Source organism: Piliocolobus tephrosceles, chromosome 21 (genome assembly GCF_002776525.5).
Source record: "Piliocolobus tephrosceles isolate RC106 chromosome 21, ASM277652v3, whole genome shotgun sequence".
Taxonomy (NCBI): domain Eukaryota; kingdom Metazoa; phylum Chordata; class Mammalia; order Primates; family Cercopithecidae; genus Piliocolobus; species Piliocolobus tephrosceles.
This window is the reverse complement of record NC_045454.1, coordinates 12,541,972-12,554,378: the sequence shown is the minus strand read 5'-3', so window position 1 is coordinate 12,554,378 and position 12,407 is coordinate 12,541,972. Positions and strand designations below refer to the sequence as shown.

Genomic DNA, 12,407 nt, shown 5'->3' with positions numbered 1-12,407 from the left:
GAGGCTGAGGCAGGAGAATGGCGTGAACCCGGGAGGCGGAGCTTGCACGGAGCCTTGGTGACAGCGTGAGACTCCGTCTAGAAAGAAAAGAAAAGAAAGAAAAAGAAAGAGAAAGAAAGAAAGAAAAGAAAGAAAAAGAGAGAGAAAGAAAGAAAGAAAAGAAGTATTAAAAAAAAATACACAACAATAACCAGCCAGGCGCAGTGACTCCTGCCTGTAACCCCAGCACTTTGGGAGGATGAGGTGAATGGATCGCTTGAGGCCAGGAGTTCGAGACCAGCCTGGCCAATATGGTGAAACCCCATCTCTACCAAAAATACACAAGTTAGCTGGGCATGGTGGCATGTGCCTGTAATCCCAGCTACTCAGGAGGCTGAGGCACAAGACTCACTTGAACCTGGGAGGCACAGGTTTCAGTGAGTATAGATTATGCCACTGCACTCCAGCCTGCGTGACAGAGCGAGGCTCTATTAAAAAATAATAATAATTATTATTATTGAGAGGCCACTCCCTTCTAGAGTGGTAAGAAATGACGTGCACTCAAAGCTTCATTCAATAGTAAAACCACCCTAGCAGGCAAGAAAGCATGGCTCAGAAACATACGTTCAAGGTCACCCTGCAAGAAGTTGGTAGTTATGGGTTTCACACCCGGATCTAACTTATTCTGGGTCATCTCCACCAGATTAGAGGGGTCCCAGAGGGAAGCGACTGCTCAGCTTCCTTTCCTTAGGGTCCCCATCCAGTGGGAGGTCTGGCTCTCACTGATCCATTGTTAGCAAGAGGAACAGGGAGGTGGCTGGGGCGGAGGGGTAGCTGTGGTCACTGGCCCAGTGGGAGGGAGCTAGGCCACCAGGAACCGGTCAGGCCAGCACCTTCCCTATCCCCATGCTAGCCACCACGCCCACCAGCTCTGCAACCACCCTGCTGCATCCACCGCTTAGCTCTGGCGGTACAGGCAGCCGGGCAGGCTGGGTCATGCTGATACCTGCCTCTGTCTGGAAAGTCGAAGGAACAGAACCTGTTCAAGCTGGCGGCTCATTTGGATGAACAGGGAGTGTGTGAATTTGGGCACTGAGTCCTCTCCACTCACTGGGCCTCAGTCTCCCCAACAGTGAAAGGAGGTAAATCACTTTTTTTTTTTTTTGAGACAGGGTCTCACTCTGTTACCCAGGCTGCAACTGTGACTCACTGAAGCCTCTCGACCTCCCAGCTCAAGTGGTCCTCCCACCTCAGCCTCCTAAGTAGCTGAGACTATAGGTACAGGCTTGCGCTACCACACCTAGCAAATTTTTTTTTTTTTTTTTTCTGAGACGGAGTGTCGCCCTGTCGCCTAGGCTGGAGTGCAGTGGCGCAATCTCAGCTCACTGCAAGCTCCGCATCCCGGGTTCCGGCCATTCTTCTGCCTCAGCCTCCCAAGTAGCTGGGACTACAGGCGCCCGCCACCTCGCCCGGCTAGTTTTTTGTAATTTTTAGTAGAGACGGGGTTTCACTCTGTTAGCCAGGATGGTCTCGATCGATCTCCTGACCTCATGATCCGCCCGTCTCGGCCTCCCAAAGTGCTGGGATTACAGGCTTGAGCCACCGCGCCCGGCCTAGCAAATTTTTAAAAAAAAATTTGTAGAGACAGGGGTCTCACTTTGTTGCTCAGGCTGGTTTTGAACTCCTGGGCTCAAGCAGTCTTCCCGCCTCAGCCTCCCAAAGTGCTGAGATTACAGGCATGAGCCACCACACCTGGCCAAACCAGCTATTCTGAAAGGCCCCTTTAATCTCTATGAGCCCTAGACTCTGAAACTGTAAGAACCTTAGGACTGTAACTAAAGTTCTTTTGAGGCAGAGTCTTGCTCTGTCGCCCAGGCTGGAATGCAGTGGCACGACCTCGGCTCACTGCAAGCCCCGCCTTCCGTGTTCACACCATTCTCCTGCCTCAGCCTCCCCAGTAGCTGGGACTACAGGAGCCCACCACCTCGCTGGGCTAATTTTTTGTATTTTTAGTAAAGATGGGGGTTTCACCATGTTAGCCAGGATGGTCTTGATCTCCTGACCTCATGATCCACCCGCCTCGGCCTCCCAAAGTGCTGGGATTACAGGCGTGAACCACCACACCCAGCCCGACTGTAACTAAAGTTCTACAGAGCCTAAACCCCTCAGCTAAAGAGCCTATTGTTGGAAAGCGCTAAGTCCAAGATTCTATCTTTGGAACATTCTAGAATTCTCCAATTTGTCTAACCCAGAATTCTGAGTCTTTCTGTACCATATTCTACCTAACCCAGGATTGCACTACCCTGGGAGTCTCGATGGATGGTATAGTGGGGCTGGTAAAAGCACAAGTAAGAAGTCAGACTTCAAGAATTCAAATCTGAGGGTCGGGCATGGTAGTTTCTGCCTATAATGCTTGCACTGTGGGAGGCCGAGGTGGGAGGACTGCTTGAGGCCAGGAGTTCAAGACCAACCTGGCCAACATAGTGAGACCCAATTTCTTAAAGAATAAAAAAAAAAAGAATCAAATAATCAAATCTGGCAGCACCACCGTCCAACCCTGACCAGAGTACCTCAGTTTCCTAATCTGTAAAATGGGGATAAATAACAGTTCACCTCATAGGACTATTGTAAGAATCCACCTGGTCAGAAGGTGCAGGAAGAATTCAGGGCTCTGAGAATTGAGACCTTAGGAAGAAGAGACTACAGGAATCAAAACTCAGGCATTTAGAATTTCAGAGATACACAAACAATACTTTGTTAACTGTTAAAATAGATAAATGAGCAAGTCTGTGCAGCCTCCAATGCCAGCATTCCCGCAGTAAGTGACTCTTTTTTTCTTTTTTTTTCGTAGAGACTTGGTCTCGCTTGTGCCTGCGCTTAGGCTGGTCTCAAACTCCTAGCCTCATGGGATCCTCCCCGGCTCGATCTCCCAAAGTATTGGGATTACAGTCGTGAGCCACGGCGCCATGATCCCCAAATTTCCAAGATTCTCAGATTCCATGCTGACATCCTCTGGGTCTAAAGAAATGCCAACCCTGGGTGGTGGGGCTGTGGCTGGGACAGGCGATGGGGACGTCGGAGCCACCAGGGGGCGGTCACGCCCCGACCCCCGCCAGGAGGGCGGACTGCGCCTGAGCTCAGGCCGGGGGAATGCGCAGCGGGTCCGGGCAGGTGCTGTACATCCCGCGGCGAGGGAGCGGGGCCGGGCGGGATACAAGGGCGGGGCGCGGGGGTGGCGCGGGCCGTGTGTCTGTTCCCAGGCCTCTGCCCCTGACCTCCGCCTCCGAGTCCTCTCCCCTGGGCTCCCCTCCAGCTCTAGCTCCTAGCTCTCCCGCGGGCTCCCGTCCAGCCGCAGGTACTCTCCCCTGGGCTCCTCCCTCCGCTCCACCCCTGGCTCTCCTTCCCTGGCCTCCTCTGCACCCCAGCCAGGTTCTTTAGGGCTAAGGATCCTGTGGACTTCCTGGAGGAGTCATCTTCAGTAGGAACCGGGTCAGAGAGCCAGACTGAGCTGGGAACACCCAGGCTGGACTCCTACATCCCTGTCCGGTCACACTGAATCTGGGAGAGGCTCCACTGTCTCCGGGACTCGGTTTCCTCCTTTGTGGACGTCTGTGGAATGGGCTAGGGCCTTTCCTGCTCTAAGCCTCTACTGGGGCTTGTTATTTAGCTTCTCTGTGCCTGTTTCCTCGTGTAGACCATGGGAGGAATTAATACCTTCACCTCAAAGGGGTATGAGGATTGAGTGACATTTATAAGCCGTGATTAAAACAATGCAGTGCGCGAAATAAAGTTCACACATACAGGATTCATAATTACCAGATGTTTTTGGCTGTCTATTATAACACAGGGTCTGGCAACAGAGTGAGGGGTCAAGACTCAATGTAAATTTTTTCCCCCTAAAAGGGTCCTTTCAACTCTTTCTGAGATCATACAAGCCCTGAGTTTTGACACCCAGGGTCTCAACGTCCTGAGCCCTTGCCTCTCAGAGTCCTCAGTTCCCCCTGTACATTCCTGAGTCTGGCCAGCGATCACTCTCAGTCACTTAGGGATGGGGGGCTGGGAGAGCCCTGGAAGATTCCAGACAGAAGCTGGCAAAAGCCCAGGGTCTGAGCAATATCCACCCTCCAGCCTCCGTTTCTCCATTTGTAATGAGGAGTCCTTCCTTGGGGTCAGCAAACCTTATTCAAAGGGAAACCTCTCTGCCATCCAAGACTCCTCTAGACAATGAGAGCTTTCCTACCTACCTACCAGCTCTGCGCTTGGCACACCAGAGCCCTGTCTTGGCAGCCACGGTTATTATTTTTAATTTCATTTCAGGCTATCATCAAATGTCCTTCAAGCCCAGACACTGGGAAACACCCATCTCATCAGATGCCGGCCTCCCCCATTCTGTTTTTAATCCCCCTGCTTAGGACGCATGTGGGTGGTGAGAAGGGGAGGACAGACAGAGGGAGGTGCCTGGTCCTGCCCTCCCCCCAGCCTCAAGGACAGACAGACACCTCCAGAATTAGCCTCTGTCCCTCCCTTATCTCCCACAATACCTCAGGTCAGACAGATGGGCGTGGAGGTGACATTTCTCACCTCAGGGTCAGGGCAAGAAGCCCTGAGGCAGAAGGTTAGTCAGAAAATCTGGCTGGGACGGAGAGAATCCCGTCCCCCAGAGAGCTGCAGAAGGAGGAGGCAGAATCCTGACCCCACAAACTGCTGCCTGTGTGAGCTCCAAGCCTCAGTTTACCCCTTCCTCTCCGCGTAATGGTTAAATGCTCGGCTATGCAAACCTCCCAGAATCCAACAGCCGCATTCCGAAATTCTGCCCTGGGTTCTAGAACTACCTGTATAAACCCAGCTGTTTCCCACCCCATAAAGCAATAGGGGAGCCCACCTCCGCCAGGGGGTGCCCTAGGGCGGATGTCCCTTCTCTGGTTAGGCAGGTCTGACGCCCAGGCTAATGACATGTTGGGTTCGCTCAGCGGCACAGAGGAGGTTGGAGATCTGCCTCGGTGTTTTCTCTCCTCCCCCGCCCCCATCCCCGAGCCGAAAAGTCGGGGGAGAGCCGGGACACAGCCTCCGGAGGGACCCCGGTACCTGTCATGCTCCACTTCAGGAACCCAGGCTCCACTATCCCTGCCCCACCCTTAATTCTGCTCATAGACCTAGAAGATCGGTGGAGACAGCAGCTTGAGGGTGGCAGGGGGGTCACCCATTCCACCCTGAGCCGCACCAGTCTGAGCCTCTCATTTCTGACCAACACTCGGGGATTCGAACCCCTATACTACCCAAAGACTCGGCTTCCTAGAGCCCTCCCAGTTCGAGAGACTCAGGAATTCCAGCTCCAACGTCTCCCCGGGATGAAGGGGTCAAATCCCTCCATTCCAAGAATTCAGGCATCCGAACTCGCTTTCCTTCCCTCCAGTAAAACAGGTATCGGAGTTTCCTTCTAAGGATCCAGGTGTCGGCGCGCCCCAAATTCCGCCCTGGGACCTGGCGTCCAAGTCCCCTCCCAATCCTCCCAGGAACGCGGGTGTTGGGCTCTTTCAGGGCCTCTGGTCCCAGGGAGGGTGAAACTCACGGATCCGGGCAGATCCTGGCACCGGGGGGCTTCCTCCGGCTCGGGCTTCGGCTTCGGGGAGCGGAGAACGGGGCGGGGCAGGAGCTGGGAACAGGTTAGACGACGTGACTTGGGCTGGAGGGAGGCGGGTCCCGGAGGGGAGGGGGAGCCGAGGTCGTCTCGAGCACCTTGGGACTTGTAGTCCGGGAGGAATAGGACGTAGCCCGAGACGATACCATTTGGATTCACCCAGAGTCCATTTCACAGACAGGAAGGGCGAGGCCCAGAAGTCGAGAGAGACCTGGCCAGCCCTTTCCTGATCAGTATCCCCCCGGGTCTCTCTGAGCCCGAATCTCCCCGTCGATAAAAAGTGCGGACTGGATCTTTAAAGGATGTCCTAGCAAGAGTCCAAAATCTTAGTTTGGACTACAACCCCCAGCAGCCTCCGCGACCGACCTCGGTCGACTCTTTGCCTCGGGTCCTCTGGGAATTGTAGTCCTGGAGCCCGCAGGGGCAGCACCCCGGTGTCTCTCTCGCCCACGCTAAGGGAACCGTCTGGAGATCCCGGGGAGGGGAAATATTTCCCCTTTCCCTTGACCCTCCCTCCGCTCTGCAAAGCCTCTCCCACCTGGATAGAAGTGGTGCCCCAATTCTGGAGTAGGATCCTAAATCTTGGCAGAGGGGGCGGGAAGTGGCGCTGACAAACCGGCCAGGAATGCAGTCGGGTCACCCTGTCTAGCCACCTTCCCGCGGCTCCAACCGCCGCCCAACGCGGGGCGGCCCCAGTGGGAAGGGACGTGGGTGCGTCCCCCAAATCTGCGTCCACGTGCGGCTGTTTACACGCGCCCTGGGGCAGGGAGGAGTCGCCGATCAGGTCCCTTCCTGAAAGTCATCGAGGCTTCCCATGCATGAGACTAAACCCCCGAGGGCATCTACAAGTCCCATTTGATCCACAAGCGCTACACCGTGCTCAGCACCACTCCACGCGTGTCAGGCTCCTGGGTCCGAGGCTCCTCCCTCAAGAACCACAAGCTCCTCCCCCTACGTTTCCCGCTCCCCCGGAGTTCAGAAGCCCCGCCCCCTGGCTGGAACTTCACTCCCTCCAGACGGATTGCCCCTATTTCTCCATTTTCCCGCTTCTTCCAGTCAAGTTCTGAACTTCCGAGGCATCTGGACCTCCCCAGAAGGCATTTAACACAGAAAGCACAGCCCTGCTAACTAGGATTCTTACCTATCTCTTTAAGAATTTCAGACCAATCGACCGTCCTGTCTCTTTAAGACTTAGGAAGAGCAGTGTGGCTGCCCCTTTAAGGAGGCGTTGCAACAAACCATATTGGACAGACAATGGGGGCGACCCATCGGGACCCGACGGGCCTCTGACTCCAGCACAACAACGAATCAGCGGCTTTCGGGATTACATTTCTCCGAAAAAGGCTTCTTCCTCGGTTTTCTGATCTGCACACGTGGAAATTTCCCCTAGTTTTTCCTGCAGAACAGGAGTCGAGCGATACCTACCCCCGCGCTCCCGCACCAGTTGGGCGCTCCCGGATGAGGCCGTACCCCTTTGGATCCACGTGGTCTGCAACCGGGTGTGAGCAGCCCGAGCTACTGGGTCGCCTGTGGTGTGGGTCCCGGGATGGAGGAGCCCCAGGCCGGTGGTGAGCGTGCGTGTTGACGGGGTGCGGAGGGTGCGCTGGTGGGAGGAGAAAGGGGCGCCCGGGAAGGTTCGGGCCGAAAAGGAGGCGTCCCTGGAAGCAGGACTTGCGGAGAGCGTGCATTCCCAGTGGGCGAACGAGAATACGAACGGAGAGAGGGTTATCTTGTGGTGGGCTACCCGTGGAGAGCAAGGCGCCCCCAGGGGTTGGATCGGTGAAGTTGAGGTCGCTTCTGGGGAACAGGTGGGCAGAAAGGAGTAACCAGGTTGAGGGGATTGGAGTGCTCACGAGGTTAAGACCAACGGACCGATAGGTGCGCCCTGCAAGATTGGACCGGCAAGGAGGTGTCAGTAGACCCCATTTCCCCTTCTGCTGCAGGTGCTGCTCGGTTCTCTTGTCCCCCTAACTTTATCGCGAAGCCCACAGCCTCAGAGTCCCCTCGTTTCTCCTTGGAGGCGCTGACGGGTCCAGATACGGAGCTGTGGCTTATTCAGGCCCCTGCAGATTTTGCCCCAGACTGGTGAGTGGTCTTGTTGACGGAAAAGAGGGTCCCGATCCAGACCTCAGGGGCGGGTTCTTGAATTTGTCACAAGAAAGAATTCGAGGCCAGTCACAGAGCACAATGAAAGCAGCAAGTTTATTGGAAACTACTCCTTTACAGAGTAAAGTGTCCTCAGAAATAAGGAGAAACCCACAACCCTTTGTTAGTATCTCTACTTATAAGGAACTATAATTAAACTTGGAGTGTGCAGATAAGCTCACTAAACGTAGGGGCTATTGGTGTTATCCATGTATTAATCCTGCACCCTAAGCTTGCTCATTTATATTATATTTAAGCAACGGGGGCTGCATTCTTAGGACATTTGGACATTCTGCAGGCTTGGTGGGACATGTCCTGTATGGCCATAAATATTCTCTAATTGTAATTGGTGGTCAGCTTGGGATGTGGTTATGTTCAGGCCATAAGCATGAACCTTTTAAGTGCCTAGCCACTCACTTTAAGATGGAATCACTCTAGTCATGTTTTATTAAAAACCAGAGGCCACTGGGCGCAGTGGCTCGTGCCTGTAATCCCATCACTTTGGGGGGCCGAGGCGGGCAGATCACTTGAGGTCAGGAGTTCAAGACCAGCCTGGCCAACATGGTGAAACGCTGTCTCTACTAAAAATACAAAAATTAGCCAGGCATGGTGGCAGGCGCCTGTAATCCCAGATACTTGGGAGGCTGAGGCAGGAGACTCGCTTGAACCCAGGAGGTGGAGGTTGCAGTGATCTGAGATTGTGCCACTGTACTCCAGCCTGGGTGACAGAGCAAGAGTCTGTCTCAATAAAAAAAAAAAAAAAGCTTCCCTCTCCTGTTCCACTTAAGCCTCTGCCCTCCCTGTTTCTCTCTATAGCTTCAATGGGCGCCATGTGCCTCTCTCTGGCTCGCAGATCGTCAAGGGTAAGTTGGCAGGCAAGCGGCACCGCTATCGAGTCCTCAGCAGCTGTCCCCAGGCTGCAGAAGCAACCCTGCTGGCCCCCTCAACGGAGGCAGGAGGTGGACTCACCTGTGCCTCAGCCCCCCAGGGCACCCTAAGGATCCTTGAGGGTCCCCAGCAATCCCTGTCGGGGAGCCCTCTGCAGCTCATCCCAGCAAGTCCCCCACCACAGATCCCCCCTGGCCTGCGGCCTCGGTTCTGTGCCTTTGGGGGCAGCCCACCAGTCACAGGGCCTAGGTCAGCCTTGGCCCCCAACCTGCTCACCTCAGGGAAGAAGAAAAAGGAGATGCAGGTGACAGAGGCCCCAGTCACTCTGGAGGCAGTGAATGGGCACGGGGTCCTGGAGGTGGACATGGCTTTGGGGTCTCCAGAAATGGATGTGAGGAAGAAGAAGAAGAAGAAGAAGAAAAATCAGCAGCTGAAAGAACCAGAGGTGGCAGGGCCTGTGGGGACAGAGCCCACAGTGGAGACACTGGAGCCTCTGGAAGTGCTGCTCCTGTCCACCACCAAGAAGAGGGAGAAGCCCAAAGGGACAGAAACCTTCGAGCCAGAAGACAAGACAGTGAAGCAGGGACAGATTAACACTGAGCCTCTAGAAGACACAGTCCTGTCCCCGACCAAAAAGAGAAAGAGGCAAAAGGGGATGGAAGGGATGGAGCCAGAGGAGGGGATGACAGTTGAGTGTCAGCCACAGGTGAAGGTGGAGCCACTGGAGGAAGGCATCCCTCTTCCCCCTACAAAGAAGAAGAAAAAAGAAAAGGAACAGATTGCAATGATGGAGTCAGGGACGGAGGCGATGGAGCCAGTGGAGCCAGAGATGAAGCCTCTGGAGTTCCCAGGGGGGACGATGGAGCCTCAACAGCCAGATGGAGCTGAGCCTCAGGCCCAGGCAGCCCTGGCAGCTCCCAAAAAGAAGAGGAAGAAAGACAAACAGCAGAATGCCACAGTGGAGCCAGAGACAGAGGTGGTGGAGCCTGAGCTGCCGGGTGACCTTGAGCCTCAGGTAGCTCCCACATCCACCAAGAAGAAGAAGAAGAAAGAGAGAGGTCACACAATGACTGAGCTGAGGACTGAGCTGACTCAGCCACTAGAGCCTGAGCTGCCAGGGGAGGGACAGCCTGAGGCCAGGGCAACTCCAGGATCCACCAAGAAGAGGAAGAAGCGGAGTCAGGAAAGCTGGATGCCAGAAACAGTGCCCCAAGAGGAGATGCGGGGGCCACCGCTGAATTCAAAGACTGGGGAGGAGGCTCCCACAGGCCGGGACAAGAAGCGGAGGAAGCAGCAGCAGCCTGTGTAATCTGCTCCAGGGAAACTGAGGAACTAAAGAAAGCTGAAGGTGCCCACCTGGGCCATCCGAAGGTGACACCTCAAGAACCCCTCCCAGAGACTGCACCAGCATAGCCAACAGGAGCCTGGCCTGGGAGGATGCTTTATTTTTACCCCGAGGGTCTCCTTGGCAGCTGGGGTCATCGGGGTACTTTCAAGAAGGGCTCATGCAGGACATCAAACAGCCTCCGGGCCTGGATGGGAGGGAGAAAAAAATGAGGAACCCGTCATTAAAGGAGCTGCTTCCTGGGTAAATCTAGAGTGGGGTTTTGGTTCTTTTTTTTCCCCTAAACACTCAAGCATTTATCCATTGAATTACAAACAATCCAGTTACAATCTTTTTAAGTTATTATTTATTTATTTATTTTGAGACGGAGACTTGCTCTGTCGCCCGGGCTGGAGTGCACTGGCGGGATCTCAGCTCACTGCAAGCTCCGCCTCCCGGGTTCACGCCATTCTCCTGCCTCAGCCTCCAGAGTAGCTGGGACTACAGGCGCCTGCTACCACGCCTGGCTAATTTTTTTTTTTAAAGTACAGACGGGGTTTCACCGTGTTAGCCAGGATGGTCTCGATCTCCTGACCTTGTGATCCACCCGCCTCAGCCTCCCAAAGTGCTGGGATTATAGGCATGAGCCACCGTGCCTGGCTTACTCTTTTTTTTTTTTTTTTTTTTCTTTGAGATGGAGTCTCGCGGTGTCACCCAGGCTGGAGTGCAGTGGTGTGATCTTGGCTCACTGCAACCTCCACCTCCTGGGTTCCAGCAATTCTTCTGCCTCAGCCTCCCAAGCCGCTGGGCCTACAGGTGCCCGCCACCATGCCCGGCTAATTTTTGTATTTTTAGTAGAGACGGGGTTTCACCATATCGGCCAGGCTGGTCTCAAACTCCTGACCTCATGATCCGCCTGCCTGGACCTCCCAAAGTGCTGGGGTAACAGGTGTGAGCCACTGCACCTGGCCAAGTTATTTTAAAATGTACAGTTATTATTGACTATAGTCACCTGGTTGTGCTATCAAATAGTATGTCTTATTCATTCTTTCTCTCTCTCTCTTTTTTTTTGTGTGTGGTACCCATTAACCTTCCCCATCTCCCTGCCAGCCCCTCACTACCCTCCCCAGCCTCCAGGAACATCCATCTACTCTATCTCCATGAGTTCAACTGTTTTGATTTTTCGATACACAAATAAGTGAGAACATGTGATGTTTGTCTTTCTGTGCCTGACTTATTTCACTTAACATAATACTCCCCAGTTAATTATGTTGTAAACGATAGGATCTCTTTTTTTTTTTTTTTTTTTGAAAAGGGTCTCTCCCTGTTGCCCAGGCTGGAGTGCAGTGGCATGATCTTGGCTCACTGCAGTCTTCACCTCCCGGATTCAAATGATTCTCCTGCCTCAGCCTCCTGAGTAGTTGAGATTACAGGCACGCGCCACCACACCCGGCTAATTTTTGTATTTTTAGTAGAGACGAGGTTTCACCATGTTGGCCAAGCTGGTCTCGAACTCCTGACCTCAAGTGATCTGCCCGCCTCGGCCTCCCAAAGTGCTGGGATTAGAGGTGTGAGCCACCACGCCCAGCCAGGATCTCATACTTTTTTTATGGCTGAAGAGTACTCCATTGTGTATAAGTACATTTTCTTTGCCTGGTCATCTGCTCATGGACACAGGTTGGTTCCAAATCTTGGCAATGTGAACTGTGCTGTAACAAACAGGAGTGCAGATCCCTGTACCATACACTGATTTCCTTTCTTTGGGGATATACCCAGCAGTGGGATTGCTGGATCATGTGGAAGCTGAACTTTCAGTTTTTAGAGGAGTCTCCAAACTGTTTTCCATAGTGGTTGTACTAATTTACATTCTCACCAAAAGTATACGAGGGTTCCCTTTTCTTCACATCCTCACCACCATTTGTTATTGCCTGCCCTTTGGATAAAAGCCATTTCAAGGCCAGGTGCAGTGGCTCACACCTATAATCTCAGCACTTTGGGAGGCCAAGGTGGGTGGATCACCTGAGGTCAGGAGTTCAAGACCAGCCTGACCAACCTGGGGAAACTCCGTCTCTACTAAAAATAAAAAACTAGTGGGGCATGGTAGCAGGTGCCTATAATACCATCTACTCGTGGCCGGGCACGGTGGCTCAAGCCTGTAATCCCAGCACTTTGGGAGGCCGAGACGGGCGGATCACGAGGTCAGGAGATCGAGACCATCCTGGCTAACCCGGTGAAACCCCGTCTCTACTAAAAATACAAAAAACCAGCCGGGCGAGGTGGCGGGCGCCTGTAGTCCCAGCTACTCGGGAGGCTGAGGCAGGAGAATGGCGTAAACCCGGGAGGTGGAGCTTGCAGTGAGCTGAGATCCGGCCACTGCACTCCAGCCCGGGCGACAGAGCAAGACTCCGTCTCAAAAAAAAAAAAAAAAAAAAA

General features: G+C 53.8%; 3 protein-coding genes across 11 annotated transcripts in view; 1 reads left to right on the top strand and 2 right to left on the bottom strand.

Moving 5' to 3' along the window:
• Positions 1-6,820, bottom strand: part of PPP1R13L (protein phosphatase 1 regulatory subunit 13 like) — a 14,517-nt gene extending 7,697 nt beyond the window's left edge. The window contains exons 1-3 of one of the 5 annotated variants that reach the window (XM_023182342.2): positions 6,759-6,813; positions 6,156-6,374; positions 5,549-5,632 (exon numbers count right to left, since the gene is read on the bottom strand). The gene's annotated coding sequence lies outside the window, so the exon portion shown is untranslated. Of the gene's footprint in view, positions 1-5,548; positions 5,830-6,155; positions 6,533-6,758 lie in introns of those variants that run through there. The other 4 variants (XM_023182343.1, XM_023182341.1, XM_023182345.2 and 1 more) reach the window with 4 other exon arrangements.
• On the top strand, positions 6,634-11,190 carry CD3EAP (CD3e molecule associated protein). 3 transcript variants are annotated; one of them, XM_023182347.2, is made up of 3 exons: positions 6,634-7,185; positions 7,561-7,702; positions 8,579-11,190. In XM_023182347.2, exons 1-3 carry the CDS (start codon positions 7,164-7,166, stop codon positions 9,957-9,959), a joined length of 1,545 nt encoding a protein of 514 aa, XP_023038115.1. In that variant the 5' UTR covers positions 6,634-7,163; the 3' UTR covers positions 9,960-11,190. The 3 variants fall into 3 exon arrangements, with proteins under 3 accessions (XP_023038115.1, XP_023038114.1, XP_023038116.1); XM_023182346.2 differs by having other exon boundaries at positions 7,080-7,191; positions 8,579-10,243; XM_023182348.2 differs by having other exon boundaries at positions 7,116-7,182; positions 8,579-10,243.
• The window catches only part of ERCC1 (ERCC excision repair 1, endonuclease non-catalytic subunit), a 25,051-nt gene continuing 20,444 nt past the window's right edge, over positions 7,801-12,407 (bottom strand). For all 3 annotated transcript variants that reach the window (XM_026457318.2, XM_026457317.2, XM_026457319.2), the window contains one exon: positions 7,801-10,182. In XM_026457318.2, coding sequence (XP_026313103.1) covers positions 10,129-10,182 — 54 coding nt within the window. In that variant the 3' untranslated portion in view covers positions 7,801-10,128. The remainder of the gene's footprint in view (positions 10,183-12,407) is intronic.